General features: G+C 41.1%; 1 protein-coding gene across 5 annotated transcripts in view; it reads left to right on the plus strand.

Annotated features, from left to right (window-relative positions):
• Nucleotides 1–26,871, plus strand: part of LOC126183891 (palmitoyltransferase ZDHHC20-B-like) — a 296,753-nt gene that overhangs the window by 75,164 nt on the left and 194,718 nt on the right. For 4 of the 5 annotated variants that reach the window (XM_049926211.1, XM_049926208.1, XM_049926212.1 and 1 more), the window contains exon 2: nucleotides 9,880–9,906. The exons of the other annotated variant lie outside the window; for it this stretch is intronic. In XM_049926211.1, the coding sequence (XP_049782168.1) occupies nucleotides 9,880–9,906 (27 nt within the window). The remainder of the gene's footprint in view (nucleotides 1–9,879; nucleotides 9,907–26,871) is intronic. 5 annotated transcript variants of the gene reach the window in all.

A 26,871-nucleotide genomic window follows, 5' to 3' on the forward strand; every position in this document is an offset into this window, starting at 1 on the left:
TCTATGAACTCTATATAGTGAGAAAAGATTATATTCTGCCTCCACAATACAAAATAAGCGGCATGCAATGCTTGGAACCTGAACAGCATAACAATGGAAAGTTATGTTTTGAACGATTTCATTTTTCAAAATGTGGAACACAACTCTTTAACATTACATTGAACCTGACACTGGGGAAACAATAGAGCTAATTTGTATTTGAATCTGGTAACTATTTTTTTTTTTTTTTTTTTTTTTTTTTTTCCCAGGGTGTTTGAAAACCTTTGGGCAATAGTGTAAAAATGAGGTACTTGGATTTCAATCATAGGATGGGATATTAAAATAGGCTTAACTGCTAAAATTAAAAATGGTGTCCTTTGTAACACATGTGGATGAGAACATTGAGAGAAGTGGGATTGGAGACAAGATACTGCATTTCAAGTTGCTACTGAGAAAGCTAAAAGTTTCAGCACTGCTAACAAGTCATCCACACCCATCGACCTGCAGCTTTACACTCATATACTAGCTGTTGCTGTTCTTGGAGATGTGGAGAAGGGTTTGCTCTGTAATGACAACTTTTTCATTTGGGTCTACCTGCTAGGTACATTAACACCCACCTCCAAGCCACCCAAATGGATCTTAAACAAAGCCAGCTGGATTCTTTACAGCAGCTTGGCTGTATTTTAACAAATGTTCAATATGTAGGACACGGTAGAAATTGTAACTGTCATTTGCAGGGTTGCAGATATGTCTGTTGTGACGTTGCCTGTAAACATGGGAGGCGACCATTCCCATTATGGTCCAAGGAGTGCAAACCAGCCGTCGGGGACAAGCAAGTGGCACTGAGAGTTTCAGTGTAATTTATCTGCTTATAATCTGGTGGCCTTTCACATAGCTTGGGCAAAAACACAGTGCTTTATTGTATTCCTTGCAGGAATTTTTGCAGTATATTGTTTTAAATCATCAGCAGATGTATGGGAATCACTGCGAAAGATCAATCGGTAAGGCAATGTGTGTACTGCAGGGGCCACTCAGGAATGGTGCTGTAAGCATTACTCTGGGTGTTGTAGCCCAGACAATGTTCAAATACTTTGAACAAATTCCATCTAATGCCAAACGAGCTTCTTCCTACACCCAAGCAGAATCTGGAATTAACTGAGAGGACATGTTTGGACTAGAGCTCCAGCAACACTGAAGAGCCAGACAAAGTGTACTAGACATGTTGCAATATTTAAAATATTGAGTGAAAAATCTACCTCCCCATGCCTTCCTCTTCTTCTTCTTCTTCTTCTTCTTCTTCTTTTAACAGAACCTGAGATACAATACTGTGATTCTTAGAGGGAAGTAATCATGATCACATTACTAAAACTCGGAAAGTGTTGCACCAGCCCAATTATTTATTGCATACTGGTTGTATGGAGAAGGCGCTGGAATAAATGGTAAACAGCTGCTTAGTATGAGTTCTAGAGAACAAAAAACTTCACAGTGGCCGTAAATGTGGTTTTCCGTTGATGCCGCTATAAACTTAACAACCCAATGCTTGTTGGGGAAACAGTACAAAAGGCTTTTTTATGTTGTCATCACTTGATAGCATTTTTTTATGTTGAAAAGGCCTCTGACACACTATGGAGACAAATTCTCATGTGGCAACTGTGTTAATGGGGCTTCTGGGGTTGTTGTCCCACTATGATGTGATCCTGTATTTTAGGTTCAGAAGCACTGTCAGATCGACATACCCAGGAGAATGATGTCCCTCAGATGAGCATTTTAAGTGTTACTCCTTTTGCAATAGCTGGCAACAGCTTAGTGTGTCCAGTTAGGAACCCTGTCTGATGCTCTTCTTGTGAACAATTTTTCAATCCTCTATGTCTTCTTCTTGAAACAAATGCTCGACAACTGCCACTAGCATTAAGAAAATTAGATTTATGCCAACAAACACAGGCTTCAATTTTTTCCCAGATAAGTGTGTTTTAATCGCATACATCATGTTTTTAGTCAAACTGATCTATGACTGAGGCACATTACTCGTAGTTTAATTGGGATCAGTAAAGTTCCTGGGTCTGATCGTAAATGAGAAACTCGGGTAGCTGTCACGTATGAAACATCACAAGGCAAGAGCTCTAAACATTTTAAAGTGCCTTAGTGGTGTATAGTGGAGGCAGACAGATTTTCTATTATTTTACAAACCCTTTGTTTGGTCATGGCTGGAGTATGGCTGTGTTTTATACACAACCATCCTCAGCCTCTGTGCTAAGCCTGGGGATCCATCTCTCAAACATCTGGTGTAAAGTTCCTCATAGTGTGACATACTTATAATGTTGGGTCAACCCCTCACTCTCTGACCCTTAATCTTCTTACTAGACCATCAAGAGAACAAATGTATGTAAATTGCAAAAGGGCAGCAAGGTTGTTTGGGCAGCCTGCAGAGCACAGTGGTGCAGACTTGAATGTTTTAAAACAAGGTTGGAGCAAGTACCCTCCTGGTTAGTAGTGAGGCCAAAGCTGTTTTATAAGGGGCAGTCACATGAAAACGAGATAGATGAAAAAAGTAAAGAACGGTTTATTTAAAAAATAAATGCCATAACTTAATATGTATGTTTACCCCACTGTGAGGCAAGATAGTCAATGCCTTCTTAGAAAAATGTTTGCAGTTGTCTACAGAATCACGATTATACTCAGGTGTGAACCTCGTCACCTAAAGCAAATAGACAGCCACAAATATCTTTAATAAGAGCTCCAAAAATATGGAAGTCACATGGGGAAAGATCAGGACTGTAAGGAAGATGTGTAAAGGCTTCCCAGTGAGACTTGTGCAGTATAGTCAAAATAACCTTGGCAGTATAGGCCTACCCACATGTCTGTCTCATTTTCATCTGACTGGATCTTATAAACTTTGCAGAGTTCGAGAAATTTTGTAAACGTATTGTATTAAAACAGCGTGTATACGACCAGGGACAACCGGAAGATCAGGGAAATACCCGGGAATTTTTTCATCCGGGAGAAAACCGCGAAAAACGCGGGAATTTTTTAGAATTCTGGGAAATTTTCATTGTTTTAGTTTTCAGTTACTTTTTGTAATTTTGACTGTAAGAGCCGATACTCTAATAAAGGATATTACTGTATCCCGCTACTGCAGAATAATACTGTAGCAACAAAATATGAACTACAGAATAAAACTTAAATTGCATAGGAAAAACGCCATAAAAAAACAGTGCTCATACAAGAATTTGCCAACAGCAAAATGTGTCAAAAGGTTTTAGAAGACTATGCATTGCTTGTGACAACGAATTACCTCCGATGAGCGTGACGTAACAACTATTTACATTAGATTCATGTACGCAGTTGCGAGCGACATCATGGGCATGCGTAGTTGAGTCGCGTATGAGTAGTACCTCCTCCCGCTTCTGGCTACAGCAAATGTTGCTGTAGGTTGTGTACGCAGCAAACCGGGGTATCTGAACCGGGCGGCAATTTCGGTGGTGAGGGGGACCAATTCGTATTGTTGAGGAAAAAAAAACCTTGTTTCACAAAGCGCCAAGCAGTTAGCGCACGTTAGTTTTTTGAAACGCATCCCTGTTGCTTTTTGAACACATTCTAACTTGATTTCTGAATGAATCATAAGTTGATTTTTGAATGCGTGCATAGTGTACATGATGTCCATGCCAGGGGAATCCTCGTCGCATATAGAAATAAACTTCCCTACTGACAAAAGGGGATTGGGCTATTAGAGCTGAGCGGAATAAAGCTGAACGGGTGAAAGCCGTTTTTTTATGTGATTATTATAATTACTAGCGAAGTCCATAGATTCAGACTACCACAGTGGAAATAAACGACTAACAGGAATAACAGGTAAGAAAGATCACGTTATCTTCTCGGTGCATCCAAGAAAATGAAATTTTTGACCAGATCACTGCAGTATAAAGGGTAAGTTGTACATTTCCTGGCTAGCAGCCGCTTAAGTTCTATTCTGGGAGAAGCGCGGAAAACGCGTTGTACGAACACGTAATAACGCCTAACTGGAGAATAATCGCTGGATAACAAACCGGCGATTCTGGCAGGGTTAGTAGAGTTAACCGGAGAATGAATGAGCTTTGACAGTGATAGGAATAGTTACAGAATTAGTGATGAGAAGATAGTTCGTTAGAATGAGGAAAGAGAAGAAACGGGGACATCACACACAGTATGGAATAATATGACGATTCCAAATTTATACAAAAATTTCGTACTACTACTTTTCGATCTCGTGCTTCAAAAACTGGAGCGTATGAATGAAATGTGAAACTATTTCCTAAAATAAAGCTTTTTGCTTGTAGTAGGCCAAATAGGCATTTCATATTGGTACTTCGCGAATTAGATTCTGTCATATTATAAAAATGACAATTATTTCCAAAACAGTCTCGCTTATTTGGTGTGTGTTACAGTTGCTGCAATATTAGAAAGACCTGTTTTCTTTTGTCCAGCAGAGAGTGACAAAATAGACGTAATCAGATCGAGAAACCACACCAGTCTTGGGTACTATTTGCATTAACAGCTTTCTCAGTATTAGACAAAACGTTTGACGAACTTTGATGAGGTAATAGATTCTTTCGCAGAAAGGAAAGCACATCATGTAAAGCTGTACCAAGATTAGAGAGAGAAAGAAAAACGCTAAGGCTTAAGGATTGAAGAAATGTGTACTGTCTTGCTTGTCTCTTGTCGTACCTGGTTTTATGTATCCTGTATTTCACAGAGCGAGGTGGCGCAGTGGTACACACAATGGACTCGCATTTGGGAGGACGACAGTTCAATCCTGCGTCCGGCCATCCTGATTTAGGTTTTCCGTTATTTCCCTAAATCTCTTCAGGCAAATTCCGGGATGTTTCCTTTTAAAAGGGCACGGTCGACTTCCTTATCCATCCTTCCCTAATCCGATGATACCGATGACCTCGCAGTTTGTACTCCTCCCCCAAAACAACCCAACCCTGTATTTCATTTTATGCCACACAGAACGCTAAGTTATTAGCTAATAGGCAATAAAGAGTCCAAATTTTCTGAAGAGTTCCATCCAGTATTAACTACGAGGGTTTCTTTTATAAAAAAAAAGAGGGGCATTATGTCAAACCGGCCGACTGGGAGTAGGAGAAGCACCACAGGACATTTTAATTTCCGCTGTTCTGATATAGTTTGATGGCATCCATTACAAAATATACACATTTGAGTTCCACAATGCGAAGTACAGTGACATGTGGTAGAAGAATGCTGTGTGAAGAGGAGTGGCACTGCACTTTGGCACACTTAAGACCAAATAACACTTCTTAAGTTTCCTCGAAGTTTTGTGCATCAGACTCTTCAGAAAGATGTGCGCTACAAAATGAACATATTTTTGAAAAGTCGTTTTTACGTCCTATCTCAAATGCTCGAGAGGGACGGGGGAGGGGGGGGGGGGGCGCCATCGTCTAGTATTGCCCCGGCTCGAAATATCGTAGATCCGGGGCTGATGCGCAGAGCAGTCAAAGTTACAGTGGCGGGTTTACATTTAATGATTTTGCTGTTGCCTCTTCGTTTATTGCTCTCACATCAAATGAAAAAAGAGATTTCTGTGGCTGGGAGCTATCAAGTGAATTAAAATACATTCACAGGATTATGGAAGGCTACAATATGTTGTTAGTTCCAGATCTTATTTTATTTCCACCTTTCTGACAGTCAAACATTAATCACCTTTCAGTACAATGAATTTATTGTTGTCGCTTTGCTAATGAAATTCGCTTTTTATTTATCTTTTCCGCTGAGGCAGCCAGTTTGTTTCAAATGAAGTATTTAATTCCACGTTATTGGCTAGTTTCAACTATTCACTGCATTTAAAGTGCACGTTTTCATCTTCTAGCACATATTGCATTATGCCATAAAAAAGAAGCAAACATAAGATAATACAGTACTGGTACTCCAAGAAAATTTACATCCCGAAAATCACACTGAAAAGCTTAATATTAGATCGAGGCCTACTTCGCTGCGAATCTGGACATATGAATGTGCAGTTTAACGCGAATTATTCATTTCAGCATGGTTGAAGAAATTCCGGCTCTTTTGGAGTATTCTCTGATGTCTTGTTTCTTTTATGACATAATGTGAGATCTTTTAATGTTTTACACATACAAACATATGGGCTTTCTACGTCATCGTAGCTGCGCAAGTGCGGGGACGCCTCTTACGTGGCACTCCCTGGCAAATGCTGGAACAAATCTGTTTGCAACAGATCTCGGGAAAATATTGCGAATTGTGGTTTGAAAAGCGTTATTTTCAAAGTAAATTTCCTTTTGCGCAAGATGGATTTCTTAATTCACAGAGCATTTGACTCTCATTTAAAAGTAAACTCTTTGATGACAAGCCATCTAGAAGAATTTTGTGCCCAGAAGATCAGAGATTTATTTTGGTATTAAACATTATAATGGCACATTTGTGTGATGTGTCTTAAAGTGTAAAACGTGCAAAAAAGATCAACATTATATGTGAAAGCTTAGTTTCACTTGTAACTTATTAATCTTCGCGACAAATATATGAAAAGTTTGCTTTTCCTGTATCAACACTGCGTATATTAATTTAAACCATTAACTTTTCCTGTTTGTATGTCTGCGCTACGTAAGTGATGCTATTGGTTGACTACATCATGTGTCCTATGCTATGAATATCCGCTGTCATCGGCTGTCGAGATATCGTGATATGAACTATGACTGGCGTACAAAAGCGTATAGCAATCTCGATTTCAATGCTTCGGAAAGTAACATGCGGTTTTTGGTGCAATTCGAATTTATACTTTCGTAATACAAAAATATGCAGCATATATGTTGCTGCACATGAGAACTTTACAAAACGTGGTTTTTCCCACTGAGTTTCGTTTTCTAAAGTGCCGGGAAATTCTAAGCCGCTGTATAAAACCATAACCATTCAAATGACTGATAAATTTTACAGTTCCGAGGGAACGTATAGTTTCACTTAACACGGAAAAAGTGTATTTTTACCCGGGAGAAAGTGTTTCCCACCTGGGAGAAAAATGTATTTTTAACCGGGAGATTCGGGAATTTCTTTTCCTTGTCCACGTATACACTCTGTAAAACAAGTTTTTATTAGTTTTTAGATGAGTGCCAAAATTTAACACTTAGGGTTCTAAGCAGGGTCATACTGCCAGCTTCTAAGCAGTTTCCTTGATAGTGTCTTTAGTATAAAACTTCCAGATGATTTTTAAAGTCTTTGATGTAAAGCTCTATGGAACCCTAAAGGAACCAGAGGACATGAACTGCAATTGACAGAATAACTTCCTTTGTCTTCTCAGATTCTCCCAAAGTGCCCTACAGACTATTCAGTAAATGTACCCAGCATACAAAGTGGTCTAAACTATGTAAGAGCACTTTACATACTATAATGTCAAGACTGAGAGAGGTGGTGTAGTTATAAGCACACTGGACTCGCTTCTGGATGATAGCAGCTGAAATCCGTATCCAGCCATCCAGATTTAGGTTCTCCATAATTTCTATAAATTGCTCTAGTCAAATGCTGGGATGGTTCCTTTGAAAAGTGCATGGCCAGTTTCCTTCCTCATCCTTTCATAAACTGAACTTGTGCTCTGTGTCTAATGACCATGCTGGCAACTGGGTGTTAAACTGTTCTTTCTTCCTTTATAGTATCAAGGGAGGAAGTATCATTCTGCAGGGTACCAGGTAATGTGGGGAATGAGAAAGATAGTACAGCAACAAGAGATGCATGCAAAGACAATCATGTACTCCCTGTACTGTCCTCTTGGGTACTATTTCCTCATTATTTGAGATGGAGAGTTAAGTCAATGGGAGATTGGCTGGAGGTACAAAGTAATCAATTAAGACTGGTGAGGCCTACAATTTTGCTGTACTGAACGTTCTTCCAGTCACACGCATGGAAAGAAATAACTTTAACATGATTGAGAGTAGGGCCCTGTCCTCTTACTGTCATCTCCTCTGACAGGAGGACTCACCTTTGGGCTGTGCTTGCGGTGTACTACTGTTGGTGCACCACATCTCACTTGACTGAATTTTATATTCTGGTGTGAACAGCAAGTTTGGTTGGTAATCATTTAGCCACTGTTTTAAATAACAAACAAGTATGGAGAAGGTTGTCACAATTCCTGCCTAAATTATCTGTGGATTGTTTTTATGTATCTGTATTGTTTTATAAGTATTTCATGCAATGACTATAGTTTAGCTCTATTCAAGAATAAATGTGCGCACAGTCATACAAGCTCCAATATGTGATATTTACTTTCTGTTTAAACACGTTGAGAAGCAACCACTTCCTCCATTGTCATCATTAAACAGTCTTTAAAGTCTCTGATTCGTGTCCCTGGGGGACTGTACTGAGACTGCATATGAGGAAAGGCTTAATTCTAATGAAGTTTTTAGTTCATATTCGGATAACTACATCATTATATAAAATGAGACTTACCAAACAAAAGTGCTGGCAGGTCGATAGACACACAAACAAACACACAAAATTCATGCTTTCGCAACAGACGGTTGCTTCGCCAGGAAAGAGGGAAGGAGAGGGAAAGACGAAAGGATGTGGGTTTTAAGGGAGAGGGTAAGGAGTCATTTCAATCCCGGGAACGGAAAGACTTACCTTAGGGGGAAAAAAAAGGACAGGTATACGCTTCTGCCCCCTCTACACCTTCAATTCACACACAACTTTTGATTTGTTTATGTGCAAGACTGTTTCAGTACAATGTGAAGGATTGTACTGAGTCAGTACAAATTTGTGTCATCTCTTAGTCATAGTAATTTTCGTTTCCAATTTGCAGACTGTTTGAAAACTGGCCATGAATGGTAGCATTTTGTGTTGAGTTCTCTGCCCTTTTAATGTCTGTTGCATTTTGCTCTTGTTAAGCACTCAAATTTCTACAGTATATAACCTAAAACTGTTTGTGTAACTAAGAACAGGTCTTAAGTATTACAGGGAAGAATGTTGCCTTTACTTGACATCTCATTGTAACTAAACTGTAATTTCATTAATGTGAAAATGAGAACGAGAATGAGAATTGTAAAGTTGTCACACAGTACTCTTACTATATTGCAAATGGGAGGGAAGCTGACTGATGAAAAGACTTCGGTGTGCGTGATGAGTAACCATTTGTTTGTGGTGGGAACCAAGTGAGATGGTCCAGTGCTTAAGAAAATGACTTTGCATTCAGGATACGTGGAGTCAAGATCTCCAGTTGAACATATTAAGATCATGATAGTTTCCCCAAATCTCTTTCTGTGTATGCTGTAATAGTCAGTCAGACAAAGCATTAACAATTCCTTGCCAGATTTTTGTCAAATGACTTTGTGCTTCATTTTAAATTACCCCACTGTTGACATGGTGTTAAACTCCACCATATCAAACTTTCCTTTGACGGGAAGTGTTACTGTTTCATTGTTGCATGCAGTAGGTAACTGAACAATAGCAACTGTTCGTAGAACAAATTTTAATAAATAACAGTCTTTCTGGTACTTACAGCTACTTTTATTTGCCACATTTGGTACCATTTACTAAAAGAAAGGATAGTAGAAGCAAATTGAATGATGAAAGAACTTTTTCTTCTTTGTAAAGTTAGTTACAGCTTTGAATATATTAAGTAATGAGTTTTACTGGGAAAGCATTTTATACATGCAAAATTACTACTATCAATTTTGATATTTCCCCCTCTTGCTCCTCCCCAGATGCTTTCCTTATAATCCATGTGTGTAAAAAAGAGTCACTTTGCTCATTTCTTTTGCACACAACATAGCATGTGTACTTCTCAGTTTATTCTGTTTCACACTTAAGCCTCTTTACATAAACAGCCTTGTGTCAATTATTATGTTGTGTGCCACATGGAAATATATTGTTTTTTTAATTTTCGTTTTCTTCTTATTTCAGTCACAGTGGTCAACAATGTAGAGAAAGGTGAGTCGAAAAAGAAATGTAGTAAACGCTGACACTTGCGAGGAAACTAGGATTGTTGGGCTGCACGTAAGACCATAAAATCCGTGTTGCGGGACTTTGCATATTCAGTGCGTCTGCACATTAGCAGATGAAGCAGCACTATTTCACCACCAGTTCCCAATACTATTTCTGGAATCTGTGTTATTTTCAGAATAACAGTTAATTAATGAAACTGTAGCCATTTAGTTATGGCACCTGATAGTACTAATTTTAAAATATTATTGTGCAATTATAGTAATAATCCTTTGATAAGTCGGCTGAAATATGGAACTTCAGGGAATTTCATTTCCACGTGGTGTCAAATGAAAGTGCTAGGAAATATGAAAGTGAGTGAAAGTCACAAATGCAAAATATACAAACACCTGAGTAGCTGTATGTGAACTCATTCATAAAGTTAGCTCAAGCTCTGTCTTTAACATTGCTCTTCCTCCTAAAAAACACAATCAAAAGTAATTAAATATAGTGTTACCATTTTTTATGATGGTCCAACGAGCAGAACATTTTTTAGTTTTCTTTTTTTGAAATGGATGACAGCAGTAGCTGTTCTCAGAGGCAGTCACGTTTCTGTTGTGGAACAAAGAAAATAGCAGTTTGCTGCTGCAATTTCAAAGAATTGCCTCTCATGCAGAAAAAAAAGATGGTCACAGTGCAGTGTCATTTTATATAATACACTACATATTCTCTGGTGTGCCCACTTAAGCTGTGTGTGTTAATACATTGAGAGTGATAAATGACAAATCTTAGCAAGAGCATAAATGCCACTGAAGATTTTAGATAAGCAATTTGTATGTCAAACAGAATATTTGTTCATCATATAGGCTTTATCAGCAACTTTAAATAATCAGATTTCCTAGACTTAAAGCTGAGTAAATCTGACAGGAAAACATTTTTCAGACCTGCCATTTTCTGTCAAACCTATCATTTTCAGGGGAAATTTCAAGATTTTGACAAAAATTTCATGGACTAAAATATGAAAGCACCGCAATTTTACCATTGGTTGAGGAAACATGTTGGTATTCAAACCAGCTTCCAGCCATCTCAGAATGGATAAATACAGGTCTTGTATGGCCTTCAAAGGAATCTTATACCATTCTTTGTGCAAAATAGTGACAGTTCAGGTAACGATGATGATATATGTGAAGTAGACCACAGAGGCTCAGTAATACTGCAATCTGGTGACTAGTGGCCTGGAGGGATGTGATAATTCACGAAATCAGTCCTGTACGATGAAAGCTGTGAGAACAGGGGTCCTGCCATCTTGGAACACAGCATCATCATTAACGAATGAACATTGTACCATGACATGAGTTTGACTTGATCAGCCAGAATGGTCTCACAATCTTGGCAGTAACTCAAACTCGCAGAGTAACCATCTGGCTCAAAGGCTGCCCAAATCGTCTCCAAACCCCTACCATGTTTCACTCGTGGAGGCATTAACTTGGCCAGAAGTTGGAAACAGCATAATGAGACTCGTGTGACCAAATTACTTTCTTCCATTGCACCATAGTTTAGGCTTTATGGCTCCGGCACCATGTTTTCCTGTTACGGGCATTTGCGTCACTGATGAATGGTTTTGGTATTTCATTTTACCCTGCAATTCTGTGCTTACAGAGCTCCCATGTTGTTTTTGTGCTCACAGGCTTCACAAGTTCAGTTCAGCAGGAACTTTTGCAGATGACCTGTCATGATCACTAAACACACACTTTCGTCTGCACTGCAACATATTGGATGAATTTTTCTGCTTTCCCTGTACACAGTAGAAACTTAAATGTGTCTCTTGAAATACCAAGCACTTCGGGTACCTTGGTTATGGAAGCACCCATTATTCGAGCACCAACAATTTGCCCACATTCAAACTCACTTAGCTCTGCCATAACAAATTCAAAAATATACAGAACACTGTTCTGATCATGACCTGACTCTCGCAACATACTGAAGACATCACACAGGTACTGTTCATGGTCAAATAAAACAGCACAGCCTGCAGGCTTGGGTAATACCTGCATTAATATTCAAGCTTGCATCTCTGAGTGTTTCCATATTTTTGTCCAACCCCTGTACCTGGTTCCAATTTTACAGGTACTTTCCTGTGTCCAGTATATCGAGAGCCACACTTTCATTTGTAATGGCAGAATAAATTACTGTTAGAGTTCCAGCATGGATGTGAGAAAGAGGTTGGTCTATTATGCAGTGGTAACTGTAAAACAAGGAGCAAGAACCAATCTTGACACATTGCCAGTTACCAACAGAAGAAAATCTCGTAAAAAGTATTGTCCATTTTCACTACTTTCTCTCTCTTGTTTGAAAGACCAAGAAATTTTTATTTGAATAGTGTATGAAAAATATTCTCAGCTTACATAGTGTATTATCTTAACAGTGGTTCAGGTCAGTATTGCATATTGTTCTGTTAAGAGTGCAAAGCAAAGTTTGGTTTAGAATAGTCCAGAAGTCCAGAATTAAAATTTTTAACAACTGTTTGAAAAAATTTAGAATAGCAGTGTATTGCCATTTGGAAGTTACTCTGTAGTAGTTAATTGGAGAAATACACGTAAGTTCAGAATATTTTTTTTAAATTTTATTTCTGTCTGAGATCACAAAATAACTTGTTTCTTAGACTACTGGTTCAGTTAGCAATGAACACTTCATACCTGCAACAAAACATTGGAAACCTAAATGCAACTGGTAGACAGTCTACATCTTAAGACAATAAAATATGCCACAATGAAAAGGAATGTGCTTAAAATATGACAATGCGTACCTGCTTTAAAACATGTCCTAATATATGAAGGTGATTCAAATGAAAACCTTAAAAACTCCATAAAATTTCAAAAACTTGTGTGACAGAGTTGGTAGGTTCGGAAAGTGAGAAAGTGACCAACAGAAAGCAGAATGATGCTGCATTGCAAGAGAAGGCAGCAGCATCCACAAAAAGATGGCTGCCTCACAGTCAACACACACTGTGAATGAGCAGTGATCCCTGATGTGTTTTTCTGTGTAGAAGTTCATTGCAGAAAGACAGCACAGTATGGTGATTAATGTTTGTCACTGCAGCAAGTGTACGAGAGGTGTAGCAAGTTTAAAGGTGATGTAGCTTCGGTGGGTTATGTCTCAAGACCAGGGCAGGCTTACTGTGTAGTGATGGACGAGAATATTACCTTGGTGGGGGAGCTCAAAAAGGAGAACAGATGCGCAACTCTGAACAAAATAGCCACAAGTTTGGAGACTAGTATTGGTTCAGCACAGAATATTGCTCACAATGTACTGCACTTCAGTAAGATTTCTTCAAGATGGTTCCATGTCAGTTGACTGCCAGATCGAAACACCGTTGCGTCGTTGCCTGGGAAGAACTTCTGTATCGTTTCCACATTGGAGGTGATGCATTTCTAGGAAAAACTGTTGTAAGTGATGAGACTTGGGTCCACTGTCACCATACAGAAACATAAAGGTCAAGCGAGGAATGGAGTAACAGCTCATCACCGAAACCAAAAAAATTCAGCACTTGACCATCTGGTGGAAAAGCTGTGCTCATTCTCTTCTGGGATGCAAATGGAGTAATTTTGGAACATTACATTGATATGGGAGTGACAGTAACCAGTGTTTCTTATTCAGACATGCCGAAAAGTCAACTTCGCCATGCAGTCAGGAGTAAACAAGGAGTTCAGACTTCAGGAGTTTTGCTACAGTGACAGGTCCTGACTGCCTACTGCCCATAAAACAGTTGAGACTATTCATGAAAATTAAACTTAAATGTCTGGTACATCCTCCCTATTCACCAGACCTCGCTCCTAGTGACTTTCATCTGTTCACTGCTTTCAAATAAGAAGTGGGAGGCAGGTATTCTAGAGGTGAAAATGGCGGTGCATGACTGGCTGCACACGTGACCAAAAGAATTCTTCCACCTTGGTATCTATGCATTTTGAAGCAATGGAATACGTGCATTCAATAACAAGAGACAACGTTGAAAAATTAAGTGTAAGTTTTTGTTCATTGTTGCAATTAACAATATTATAGCAATTTTAAGATTTTCATTTGAATGATCCTTATAATAAAGCCATGGTGGCATAATCAAAAAATACACACACAATCAGCGTAGCATTGTCCAGAATGTTTAAAATATGGTGTAAACTAGACTGTGACCATGACAATGACAGTGGCATCCTTTTAACAGTGCTACTGTTCATAACAAACTGTGTTACAGTAGCCACAAAAAATGTTTGTCATAAGATCGATAGACGTCACTACTGTAATTCTACATGTATTGTTCAGTTATACAGGGTTGTCAGGAACAGTCTGAAAAACTTGTAAGCATGTTTCTGGGTAGGTTGCGCTAAGAAATAATTAAGAAAAAAATTTGATAACGGTGGGCCATTTCTGTGTTTATTAGCATTGAAGTTAGCCAAACAAGCTGTCTGGCACGCAAATTGAAGCAGCCCACCAGAGAAGCTTAGACTGAACATGTTCTTCATATGGTTTCCTGAAAGTGAACAAGTGGGTGATACGAAAATTGGACATGGGATGGCAGTATGGATCGAACCCGAGCCAAAGGTTTGTTGGTTGATTTTGGGAGAGGGGACCAAACAGCGAGGTCATCGGTCCCGTTGGATTAGGGAAGGATGGGAAAGGAAGTTGCCCATGCCCCTTTCAAAGAAACCATGCCAGCATTTGCCGGAAGCATTTTAGAGAAATCATGGAAAACCTAAATCAGGATGGCCTGATGCGGGTTTGAACCTTTGTCCTCCTGAGCCAAAGGCTGAGCAGTCTTGAGCATGTGCACTGTAACAACTGACACTAATTGTATCCCTGAAGCCACTTGAATTTGCACACTCAGTGGCCTAATTGGCTAACTTCAGGGATAGTTTACTTGGAAACTGTGTAAAGTTTCAAATTTTTTTCTTAATAATTATTTCTGAGCACAATCTACCCTGTAATACCCTTACAAGCGCTCAGACTGTTTCAGATCACCCTGAAAATTAAACAAAATGCCATAAAAGTGAAATAAACACTACATAAAATCTATTGTGGAAGTATCAAGTGTGAAAGTATACAGTGATGTAAAATGAAATATGATAAAAACGTGAATTAAGTTTAATTTAAAACTGTTGGAAATGTAATGGTTAAGTGATATGTGATTCTAAGATACTCCTGTGGTTGTATGCGAATTTATACTTTCTTGGCGAATCTCGATGAAGTCTTCTCAGGTTATCAGCCAAGTTAGCCACAGAACAACGCCTTGACTCGGCTGATCACCCAAGACGACTTCACCACCCTTGTGGTTATTTCAGATTAAAATAATAACATACACAAGAACAAGCTTATGTGGGGCTAATAGAATAATATAAAAATGATGGAATAACTAGGGAATGATGCCAAGGTGATCTCTTGGTGTAGCCACCAGAATGCAACATAGGTGGGAAGTGGTCAGAGGAACTTAACCGCCAGAGGGTGTCTCGTACCCTGCGATGCGCCATTAAAAACAAAAAAAAGAATAATAAAACATTGTATCAGTCAATTAATAAAATTATGTAGTGAATTAAATATATAAACAGAGAAGGGACAATCAAACTAGAGAGTAATAACATCAATGTAAGAAAATGAAGCAAATGTATAACGCACTCTATAGTACATAATGACAAGGCAAGATATATGCAAGTGAGGCATTCAGTGATTAATGTAGAGCATTGTCAAATAAAGCAAAGTAGGCATTGGGTACAAAATCACGCTACCCATAGGCACTCTTACCAGCTCCAGTTCTTTGGCTCTATAAATCTCAAGTGCTTCTAACAAGTTAAGAGCAAGGCCTTTTTGCACCCTGTGGAGAATACGCATACTATTCTCAATGCTCCCTATAGAGTATAGTATGACCACTTCCTGCTAAATGCAACCCCAAGAAAGTTTTGTTGCATGTCTGTGTGTGTTTCTTAGACCTAACATTAAAAGAGGGATTGGTTTGGCCAGTATAATAATGACTCCTGTATACCCCAGAGCCACCAAATTTGTAATACGAACTTTCCAACTTACGGTTCATTGCTTCACAGGTGTCACTTCAAATAATGTTGTGGAAACTGCGCAGTATTTAAACGAGACAGCTGCTCATCTTCAGGTGCTTACTGACGTGTTACTGCAGTGGCTCGCCTGTGTATGTGCTGGCTCGTTGGAAAAGTGCAGGTGCCAAGAGTTGGGGTTATAATGTCATTGTGCCCTCGGGCTCAGCATCCGTTTGTTGGGTACGGGCTTGGTAACCCAGGGGTTCCTGAGCTGGGGAAGGGTAAGTGCCACCAATCCTTCGTCACTGTAATCTCTGGGCGTTTTCCAGCAACCACTGTGAGGCATGGCGGAGGAATATAGTGTGTCACAGGGAACAAGGATCTTGGCTTGCCTGTTGGATTATGAGGCTTGTAAACACCTCTAAAAATAGGCCTAAGTCTCAAGGTGTACTGTGTGCTGGTGAGATGCATTACTGTTTAGGTGGAATAGTTGTTACCAGGCACCAACTGGGGAACCTGCCGCACCTTAGTTGTATGAGGTTTACTCTGTCATGCGAGGCTCTATCTGAATGAACCCTTATTTCCCTAGCTGCTCGTGGGACTGAAATGGATCCAGATCCATGGATCCGTCGCTTTTACCTCCTCCTCCTCCTCCTCCTCCTCCTCCTCCTCCTCCTCCCCCCCAATATGGAAAGGGTGGGCAGTTGGTCGGTACTAACACCCAGTCTAACAAGAGGGCTTGTGTAGACAGTCCTGATTTGGCGATTATACATAGTTCTTCATTATGTAGTAATGGAAAGCATGCTGCTGGTCATAAAATGTTTCTGATTGTGATGCATAAAAGGGTTTCAGAAAGGTTTAGAGGGCATCGCTGGTACTCCAAAATCAGTCAAGTGATTGCGTAACAGAACTCTGTTGGTTGAAACAGAGATTCAGACAACCTTGAACTATAAGCAAGGGTCTTGTGACCTGCAGAGATCTGTCCGACATTCTCAGGGAGGAACTGGAGGATGGAGTGGGTTCATGAAGGGATTGCTGATGTGCAAAATACGAGGGCAAATCAAAGTCTTTGCCTCTATTTTTTTTTTTTTTTTTTTTTTTTTTTTACCAGCCAAAGTAAGGTACATACAGGTAATGACAAATATACATTCCTATTCTACGTACCTTTCACTATTTTTCTACATAGTCCTCACACCAGTTCAAACATTTGTCCCATCGCAGCACTAAATTTGAGATGCTCTGTGGTAGAATTCGTCTGACTATGGAACCACAGTCGAGCTGTTGTCTAGGCTTCATCGTTACTGGCGAATCGCTGTCCTGCCAGGAACTTCAGCAGTCCAGAAACGTGGAAATCACCAGGGGTGAGGTCTGAACTGTATGGTGGGTGGCCCAGAATCTCCCAGTGAAATGTCTGGGGCTTTTCGGCAGTTCTGAATGTCACATGTGATTTTGCCGTGTCGTGGAGCAGAATCGTGTTGTCCACATTGAAAATTCCTCGGTGCCGTCGCCTAATGGCAGGCCTCAGACATGACAGTGTGGAACAATAACTATCGGTATAGATTTTTGCACCTTGTGGCATGAAATCCATCAGGAGCGGTCCACCGCTATCCCAGAAGATTGTTAACATCACTTTACCAACAGACAAGGCTGCCTATGAAGGAGGTGGTTGCTCCTCCCCTCCAAAGTGTGTATGTAAATTGCTCTGGAGATATCCCTGTTTTGATTAGGGATTGTAGTGTCATCTTCGAAGAAAGGAAAATACAAGAGATTAAGGCATAGAAATGCATCCCATATGTTGAGGCCAAGATCTCGAAGGCCATATAGCCTCCCACATTCACTAGATCGTTTGCTTCGGCCCTTAAGAAGTATCTTTAGATAGCCAGCGCTTCTACACAAACGGAGGTTGCTAGTGTCAACACTTGCACCTGCGTCTGTCAGTGCACATGTCAAGCTGCAGTTGTTTCAGAGCCCATAGCCCTCCCAAGAGTGACAGATAAAGCCACAGTTGCCACTAATACAGACCTCCCAGTGCCTCCAAAGGCAGAGCCCAGTAAAAAAAAATCCGGCACTGCCTCCACTGCTGCTGCAGTAGCTCCCGCAAAGCCCTGACAAACTAGAAAAGCAAATGAGAAGCTTCCATGGCAGGCAAAAATAGGCAGAAAATCATCAGATAATGTCGATGTCAGTAGACTTCATGGATCTGCTGCTGCTTCTTCAGAGCCAGTGGACTGCAGTCTGCCCGGGGCAACCACCTTGCCCAAGGCTGAAACTCCATCCATTGTGGGCTCCCCATCCTGGCAGAAAGACAGGGTGAATTTATAACCCTAGTGATAAATGACTTCCATACTATAGTGGAACATAAATGTTTTCAGGATACATTTGGAGGAACTGAAACTGCTTACACAGGCACAGCTCCTATGCTTGTGTTTACAGCAAACACATTTCAAAGCCACTGATGCCCCCATGCTAATGGGCTGTACCTCAGCTGAAAAGATGACCTGACTATGGAAAGAGTCGAGGGAGGTGTTGCTGTGTTTGCCAATAACACACACCATTCTTCTCTCTCTCTCTCTCTCTCTCTCTCTCTCTCTCTCTGGTTACTGACCTACAAGTAGTAGTTGTTGCGATTCATGTGGGCCTATATTTACCTCCATATTACGCAATAGACTCTGAGGCTCTCACAGACATTATTGAACAACTCCCCTATCCTTTTCTCCTTTTAATGCCCATAATGTATTATGGTGCTTAAACTATACATCCACCAGGGATCGAGTCCTGGTGAACATCCTGATGTCTCAGGAGCTCTGCATCCTCAAAACATCAATAAGGTGAGGCTCAATTCTTGGCGGCTGCTACTGGGTCATCCTCTTTTTGAGCCCTTGCAGACTCAGTGGAGTGGAAAGAAACTTTGGATGGAGGATTGCTTGAACAGAAGCCACCAAAATGGATGATCAGCAGGGCCAACTGGGCTCTGTTCAGGCAGCTAGCTGTGTTTGAACGCATTGAAGCTCAAGAAAAGCCAGAGGAAGTGGAGAACTCCATGAGGGTGGTTTTTCTACCGTATCTTCTTGAAGGACTCTTCAAGATTGCAAGCTACTCAAGAAACATCAAATAAAATGTGTCTTCCGCCGTCCAGCACGGGGCAACCGATGTGGGATTTCGTTAAAGGCAGCCTAAGTCTAAGTAAACCAGGGATATATAATGACCCGTGCCAATGTGGAAAATCGTACATTGAGATGTGTTGCAATGTTAAGGACAGATGTGTGAAACATAGACATCACACCAAACGGGGGCAGCCAGAAAAGTCTGCTGTTGCTGAACACTGTCTTGACACGAGATATAGCATGAAGTACAGAGAGACAAAGATCCTTTCATCTGCTTCCACGTACTGGGACTCCATCATTAAAAAAGCAGTCAAAATACCCATAAGTAATGACGTGAATAATAGACACACAGGATTTCAGCTCAGCAAGGCATGGGGACCAGCATTGGAATTACTAAGGTGTCAATGGCCGCAGAGGAATGAATCAGTCAACACAGACAGGGAATCAGTCCACACACTTGAACTGAACACCAACATTGTGCCCGCTCGCACGCTAGACCACAATGTGCAGCTGCACTTTTCCTGTGTCACACATTCAAAGACCATGGCCTGTTTATGTGGTAGGGGGGCACTGGACATTGCCGTGTGCTCTGATTTGTCTATGAGGCCATTATAGCCACACCCCGCGGCAACTGCGGTTTTCTAGCGAGCCAGTATATACAAGAGTCACTGCAGCAGTGTGTCAGTAAGCACCTTAAAGTGACGAGCAGCAGCCTCATTGAAATATTGTGCCGCTTTCACAACATTATCCAACGCAATGCCCGTGAACCTGTTATTAAGTTGGGGAAAGCCTGAGACAGCACTTTACAAATTAAGTTTTACATGACGTTGTAGGGTGTTTTGACGTCAAAACCAAATCCAACATTAGATTTTCTGAAACCTTTCTCCCTTTGCCAGGACATATTGCCATGGAATTTCATTGGAATGGCTTTCCTCCTTTCTGTATTAGTTCAGCTTTCTGGGTGAGGGGACGACAAATGCTGTTTGGTGAAGAGATGGAAAGCATACATTGAGAAATTGTATGATAGAACACTGTTATTGGAGGATGTAATAGAAAAAGAAAAGGAAGCAGATGATGATGACGTTCTGCAAGGATAATTGGAGAAAGCTCTTAAGGATCTTTGGAAGAACAAAGTAATTCGCATTGATGATTCCTGCAGAACTAATAAAAAATGTTGCTGACACCATGAAAATGATACTGCTGGCACTGATCAGGTCGATCTACATGAGATATACCAGCCGACTTCAGGAAATGCATCACGGTTTGGGTACCGAAGAAGGTGGCAGCTACAAAATACACTCCTGGAAATTGAAATAAGAACACCGTGAATTCATTGTCCCAGGAAGGGGAAACTTTATTGACACATTCCTGGGGTCAGATACATCACATGATCACACTGACAGAACCACAGGCACATAGACACAGGCAACAGAGCATGCACAATGTCGGCACTAGTACAGTGTATATCCACCTTTCGCAGCAATGCAGGCTGCTATTCTCCCATGGAGACGATCGTAGAGATGCTGGATGTAGTCCTGTGGAACGGCTTGCCATGCCATTTCGACCTGGCGCCTCAGTTGGACCAGCGTTCGTGCTGGACGTGCAGACCGCGTGAGCCGACGCTTCATCCAGTCCCAAACATGCTCAATGGGGGACAGATCCGGAGATCTTGCTGGCCAGGGTAGTTGACTTACACCTTCTAGAGCACGTTGGGTGGCACGGGATACATGCGGACGTGCATTGTCCTGTTGGAACAGCAAGTTCCCTTGCCGGTCTAGGAATGGTAGAACGATGGGTTCGATGACGGTTTGGATGTACCGTGCACTATTCAGTGTCCCCTCGACGATCACCAGTGGTGTACGGCCAGTGTAGGAGATCGCTCCCCACACCATGATGCCGGGTGTTGGCCCTGTGTGCCTCGGTCGTATGCAATCCTGATTGTGGCGCTCACCTGCACGGCGCCAAACACGCATACGACCATCATTGGCACCAAGGCAGAAGCGACTCTCATCGCTGAAGACGACACGTCTCCATTCGTCCCTCCATTCACGCCTGTCGCGACACTACTGGAGGCGGGCTGCACGATGTTGGGGCGTGAGCGGAAGACGGCCTAACGGTGTGCGGGACCGTAGCCCAGCTTCATGGAGACGGTTGTGAATGGTCCTCGCCGATACCCCAGGAGCAACAGTGTCCCTAATTTGCTGGGAAGTGGCGGTGCGGTCCCCTACGGCACTGCGTAGGATCCTACGGTCCCCTACGGCACTGCGTAGGATCCTACGGTCTTGGCGTGCATCCGTGCGTCGCTGCGGTCCGGTCCCAGGTCGACGGGCACGTGCACCTTCCGCCGACCACTGGCGACAACATCGATGTACTGTGGAGACCTCACGCCCCACGTGTTGAGCAATTCGGCGGTACGTCCACCCGGCCTCCCGCATGCCCACTATACGCCCTCGCTCAAAGTCCGTCAACTGCATATACGGTTCACGTCAACGCTGTCGCGGCATGCTACCAGTGTTAAAGACTGCGATGGAGCTCCGTATGCCACGGCAAACTGGCTGACACTGACGGCGGCGGTGCACAAATGCTGCGCAGCTAGCGCCATTAGACGGCCAACACCGCGGTTCCTGGTGTGTCCGCTGTGCCGTGCGTGTGATCATTGCTTGTACAGCCCTCTCGCAGTGTCCGGAGCAAGTATGGTGGGTCTGACACACCGGTGTCAATGTGTTCTTTTTTCCATTTCCAGGAGTGTATGAATAGTACCGAACGTCGAGCCTAATACTGCATGCATTAGAAATTCTCATAGGCCCCTACAGATAATTATGAGGAGAATTTAAGAGAAGACGGAGAATATGATGAGTGAAGCTAAGTTTGGATTCCCGAGGGGATTGGCATCAAGAGAAGGGATTCTGTCACTGAGGCTTCTTATCGAAAAGCAAATACAGAAACATAAACTTATGTTGCCTGTGTAGAACTGGAAAAGGAGTTTGATAATCTTATATCTGGCAACAGATGGTTAGAGTGCTGAAGAAAGCCAGTCTAAAGTACAAAGACATGCAAGTGATACAGTTTTTATAAGAACGAAGTGGCTGTGATTAGGAATTTTCATGAGGAACAAGAAGCAAAAATTAGAGACAAGGTCATCCTATTTTTCCTCTTATATTCAACGCTTGCATTCAGGAAACTACAGACCAAGTTCGTAAAATTGGTTTAAGAAAGAACTTACCAGCAAAAGCAACACTATGGAAATAAGGAAACACATCGTCAAAGCATTTGTTTGTAGAGTGGCCCTATACAGGTGTGAAACTTGGCCAATAGGAAAACATCGAAGCTATTGAGAGGCAGGCTGCTACATTTGTTTTCGTAGCTTCGAGCAATGCACAAGTATACGGTGACACAGAAGAACGGGAACATTTCCACAATCCAATAAAACTAGAACTAATGAAGGAAAGAAATTGCATTCGTAGTAATTGAAATCTTACAACTTTGCCATTTACGAAACATTGATGGCGTTTTCCATTAAAAAAAAAAAAAAAAAAAAAAAAAAAAGCCTACGTCCTTTAGATGGTGGTGTCCTGTAAGAATACATTAGTGAAATCTGTTGTTGAGATTCCTCATTGGCCGCTGCTGCATCTCAACTGGGATACTGTGAATTGCATTCCGAATTCTTTGTTTCAACTCATCCAGGGTTCTTGGTTGTGTCGTGTAGACTTTGCTCTTGAGGTAGCACCACAAGAAAAACAATCACAAAATGGATAAATCTGGCGTTCTAAGGGGGCAGGGAATGTTACCGAATCGCGAGATCACACGGTTGCCGAACAATTCTCGCACATATGCCACTGATTGCCGTGCAGTGTGTGATGTCGCACCGCCCTGTTGAAACCAGGCTTCTTGAACGTTTGGAAAGTTGTTCAATGCAGGTGTGAAAAAAGTTCCTAACATCTTCACGTAACAATCGGCATTGACAGTTACTGTTTTTCCCTATTCATTTGCAAAAAAAAAAAAAAAAAAAGTACGATAATCCCATGTGATGAAACACCACACCATACTGCCACTTTACTAGCGTGTTAAGGGCACTCATTAACGTCATTAGGATTTGTTTGCCCAGTAATTCTGTTTATTCACATAACGTGAGATATGAAAATGTGCCCCATCTGACATCCACAACTTGCTTAGAAATTCGTCATTGTTTATTTTTGCTATAATTTGTTGACAGAATCCTAATCGTAACCGGTAATCATTGTCCTTCAATTGTTACACCATCTGTAGTTTGTACAGATGAAATTTTAAATCAAGATGAAGAATTCTGCGAACACACTCCCGGGACATTCCAACCACTGCCGCTTGCTTACGAATTGAACGCCGTGGGCTCAGTAAGGCAGAATCGCGTACATCATCAATGTTCACTGGAGAACGCGCAGTTCCTGGTCGTCTTGTTATTTTTTTCTTGAGAGCAAATACAGTCTCTCCAAAGTCATTAATCCAACATTTTATCGCGTGTTTCGACGGAACGGTATCATGACGTCCTAAATTATAAAAAAACATTGAAACTCACTCTGCGCCGCTATCAAACTATCATTGTTTTTTTTATAAAACATTTTTATGGCTGCCACTACTCTTTTCAAACATTCCCGTTATTGTGTGTCACCCTGTATTACGGAAATGCTTCGGGAACTCAAATGGGAATCCCTGGAGGAAAGGCGACATTTTTTTCATCTAGACTATATACTGCACAGACAGACAGGCTGGCCTGTGCTATATTTATTTGCTGTAAAGGGAAAATCTTATTCAGATGCATTCATCAGCATTCTGTGTCAGAAGCCATAGTGGCGCAATACTGAAAGAGAATCTTGGATAATGTTATGCACACATTTTTCTGATTATATGGACAGGAATCCTTGTAAGATTGTTTAAAGTCTTTTCAGAAATTACCTCTAGCAATTAGTTACAGACCTGACACACGAGGTTAATGTCTTAGATAGCGTGGTGACAGACCCCAAACTCTGTACTTCAGTTAAAGTCGAGGAGTCAATCAGGGACCATAAGGCTATTGTAGCATCAGTTAAAAAGGCAGGGAAATAATAATTGTTATAAGGTGTGACAAGAAACAAACTGCAGGTTGCCTGAACAGTTGATATCAGATATTCATTTGAAAATTTTATCTGTGGACAAAATTGAAAGCAGTGTTCAATATATTTTAGGATTGTATGTGCTGAGCAAGTTTTGAGAGATGAGAAAGACATGCTATGGTTCCAAAGCTGTATTAAAAAGTTTCAATGCAAGCAGTGTGAGTTTCATCACATTTATACAATACTGAAGAATTACTGACTAACAAAAGCTGAATTAAGGCACAGTCAGTTTCAGAATTGCAATGCAAAAAACTTTCAATTAATGCAACAGCAAAATTTTGTGTACCCATCTGTAAGTAGTTTAGGTTTTATATATAGTTAGTAAATTTATTAGTCTTGTCCAGTTGCTCCAAGAATGTACTGCTGATTAACTATATGGAGGAAAACAGACGGAAGGCTGAAATATTAATTTCCATCTTCTAAAACTAACTGTGGAAGACCGTACTATGGTTTCTCCTTTCAGCCACCATATGAATTCTGAAGTGACAAATATTGGAATAAAAAACAACCACACTTTCTAAATGGATTGAAGCGTAAAGGTGACTTAACCTAATGGGATACTTGTAAGATTCAATATATATTATGTAAGAGCTTACTCCTGTATCAGTAGCAGCTAATCGCAGGGTACTGGGGCAATGAAACATTCACTTCATATGGCCTGACGAGTATAGATGTATAAATGGAGGCACATTTAGCATTTTTACAGTCTTGTCTTGATAATGGTTTCATGTGATGTGGGTCTGCAACCTAAACCACAGCTTTTGTGCTGAGGCTGGGGCGCTAGCCCTTTTCATCAGGTGATAACTTATACAATTTGATGATGCTTGCGTGCTAATGAGATTCGTGTAAAGAGTTACAATTTTGAAATTGGTGTGTCAGATATTTATACATTCTGCGAAGGGGAAGAAAATCGCAGCCCTGGCTTCTTATGAAGCCCAGAGTTATATCAGTTTTGACTGTGTTTAGAAAAAGGACAGAACTGCAGATATGTTTTATAATCATCCTTTTATTATATTTTGACCAAGCACCACAGTTTTAGGATTTTACTGAAGGGAATTAGCTGTGAAACTGTCATGGTTCCACTGTTGTTTCTATTTGCCCTTCTCCTGCTACGAAAGCATTGGAAGCAAATAGTGATTGCCTGAATACCACATCACATTGGAATCCAGGAAACTAAGGAAGCTTGAATAACAGCCAAAATCCCAGAATGACTCTTTCACTCTGCAGTGAAGTGTGCAATGTTTTGAAATGTCCTAGAAGATTAAAACTGAGGGTTGGCCCTGCAAGGTATGCAAGAGAATAGTGAAGTTTGGAAAGTAGGAGAAAGATACTGGCCAAAGTGAAGCTCTGTAGATGGTTCATGAATTATGCCTAGGTTCACAGTAGGTAAGATCAATGTCTCTGAAATACAAGGTTCCTTGTTTGAGTTCCGTTATGGCACCCACTTATAATCTAGTAGGAAGCTTTAGAACAATCAAGATAACTTGTTGGAGGAACAGTATAAGTTCACTGCCCCCACCATGCTCAAGAGCTGTTGCCTTGCTGTCCAGCCAGCTCATGTATGCCAGTGGAAGGAATAGTAGACGAAAATAACAGACAATAAGTATGGTCAGTGAAACCAATCTTCAAACCAGAGCACTCTTGTTTCTACTTCAGAGGTGAGTCAATGACATTAACCCATCTTCATATTGGAACTGTTTGCTTCGATGGGGACCCATGGGTCTGTGGTGATTGTAGCACAAACGTCAGTTCCAAATACTTTTTGATGTTTTGATTAATGACATTCAACAGCCATTAAGCGACTGAAAAAAACACACACATTAACAATCAGCTGTTTTTATTTGAACCTTAATATCTTCTGGTTTCAGTGATGGAGCATCTTCACAGGATAATAAATGAAAATGGATTACGTGAATGCATATAATTTTCTTTTCTGGCTGATAAGAAATCCGAAATGTCATAGGTACAGGGTGGGGCAAATAAGTGGCCCAGAGAACAGAGTAAGGATTACAAAGATACACAGAAGAGGAAGGGAAATAAAGTACTAACCTAACTACAGCAGATATTGAAGGTGACCACCATTCTCTTTTGGCACTTTTGGGCCATGTTCAGCAAGTTAGTGAGGTCGAATCGAAGCTGGACTGCTGGAATTGCTGCAGTCTCATCTGAAATGTTCTGCTGCAGTTCTTGAAGATTGAGGATTGTAGCAATACACCTTAGACTTGAGGGCTCCCCACACAAAGTAATTGCACTCTAGCAGATCACGTGACGCGTGGCCAGCCAGGGCTGCGACCGGACTGACCCCCGCTAACAACTACGTCAGGTGTGGAAGATAGTGTAAATGTAATACAAGGTTCGGCCAGCTGTATGGGCAGGTGCTCCAACCAGTTGGAAATAGCTGTAGGTCTTCTTCTCCTTCGTTAAAGCTGCCACAAATGGTTTGAAAATAGTATCCACTCATCCGAATCACTTTTATTTGCCTCCACCCTACGTAAGAAAAGAATAAAACATATTCCACAAAAGTCCGATAGCGATGTGCGGGAGCACACTTCAGTGCAGATTTTCTGAAGGATTCTGATAGGAAAAATGACTTGGAAGTCTTATTTTGATCCCACATTTGGTCTCAGTAATCGAGCACGGATGTTTAGTGACAGTAGGAGCCTGATTGATAATGTTATATTTGGTGAAGCTCAGAGCAGCATAGCAGGAAAG

This window comes from Schistocerca cancellata, chromosome 4 (genome assembly GCF_023864275.1).
Source record: "Schistocerca cancellata isolate TAMUIC-IGC-003103 chromosome 4, iqSchCanc2.1, whole genome shotgun sequence".
Lineage (NCBI taxonomy): Eukaryota > Metazoa > Arthropoda > Insecta > Orthoptera > Acrididae > Schistocerca > Schistocerca cancellata.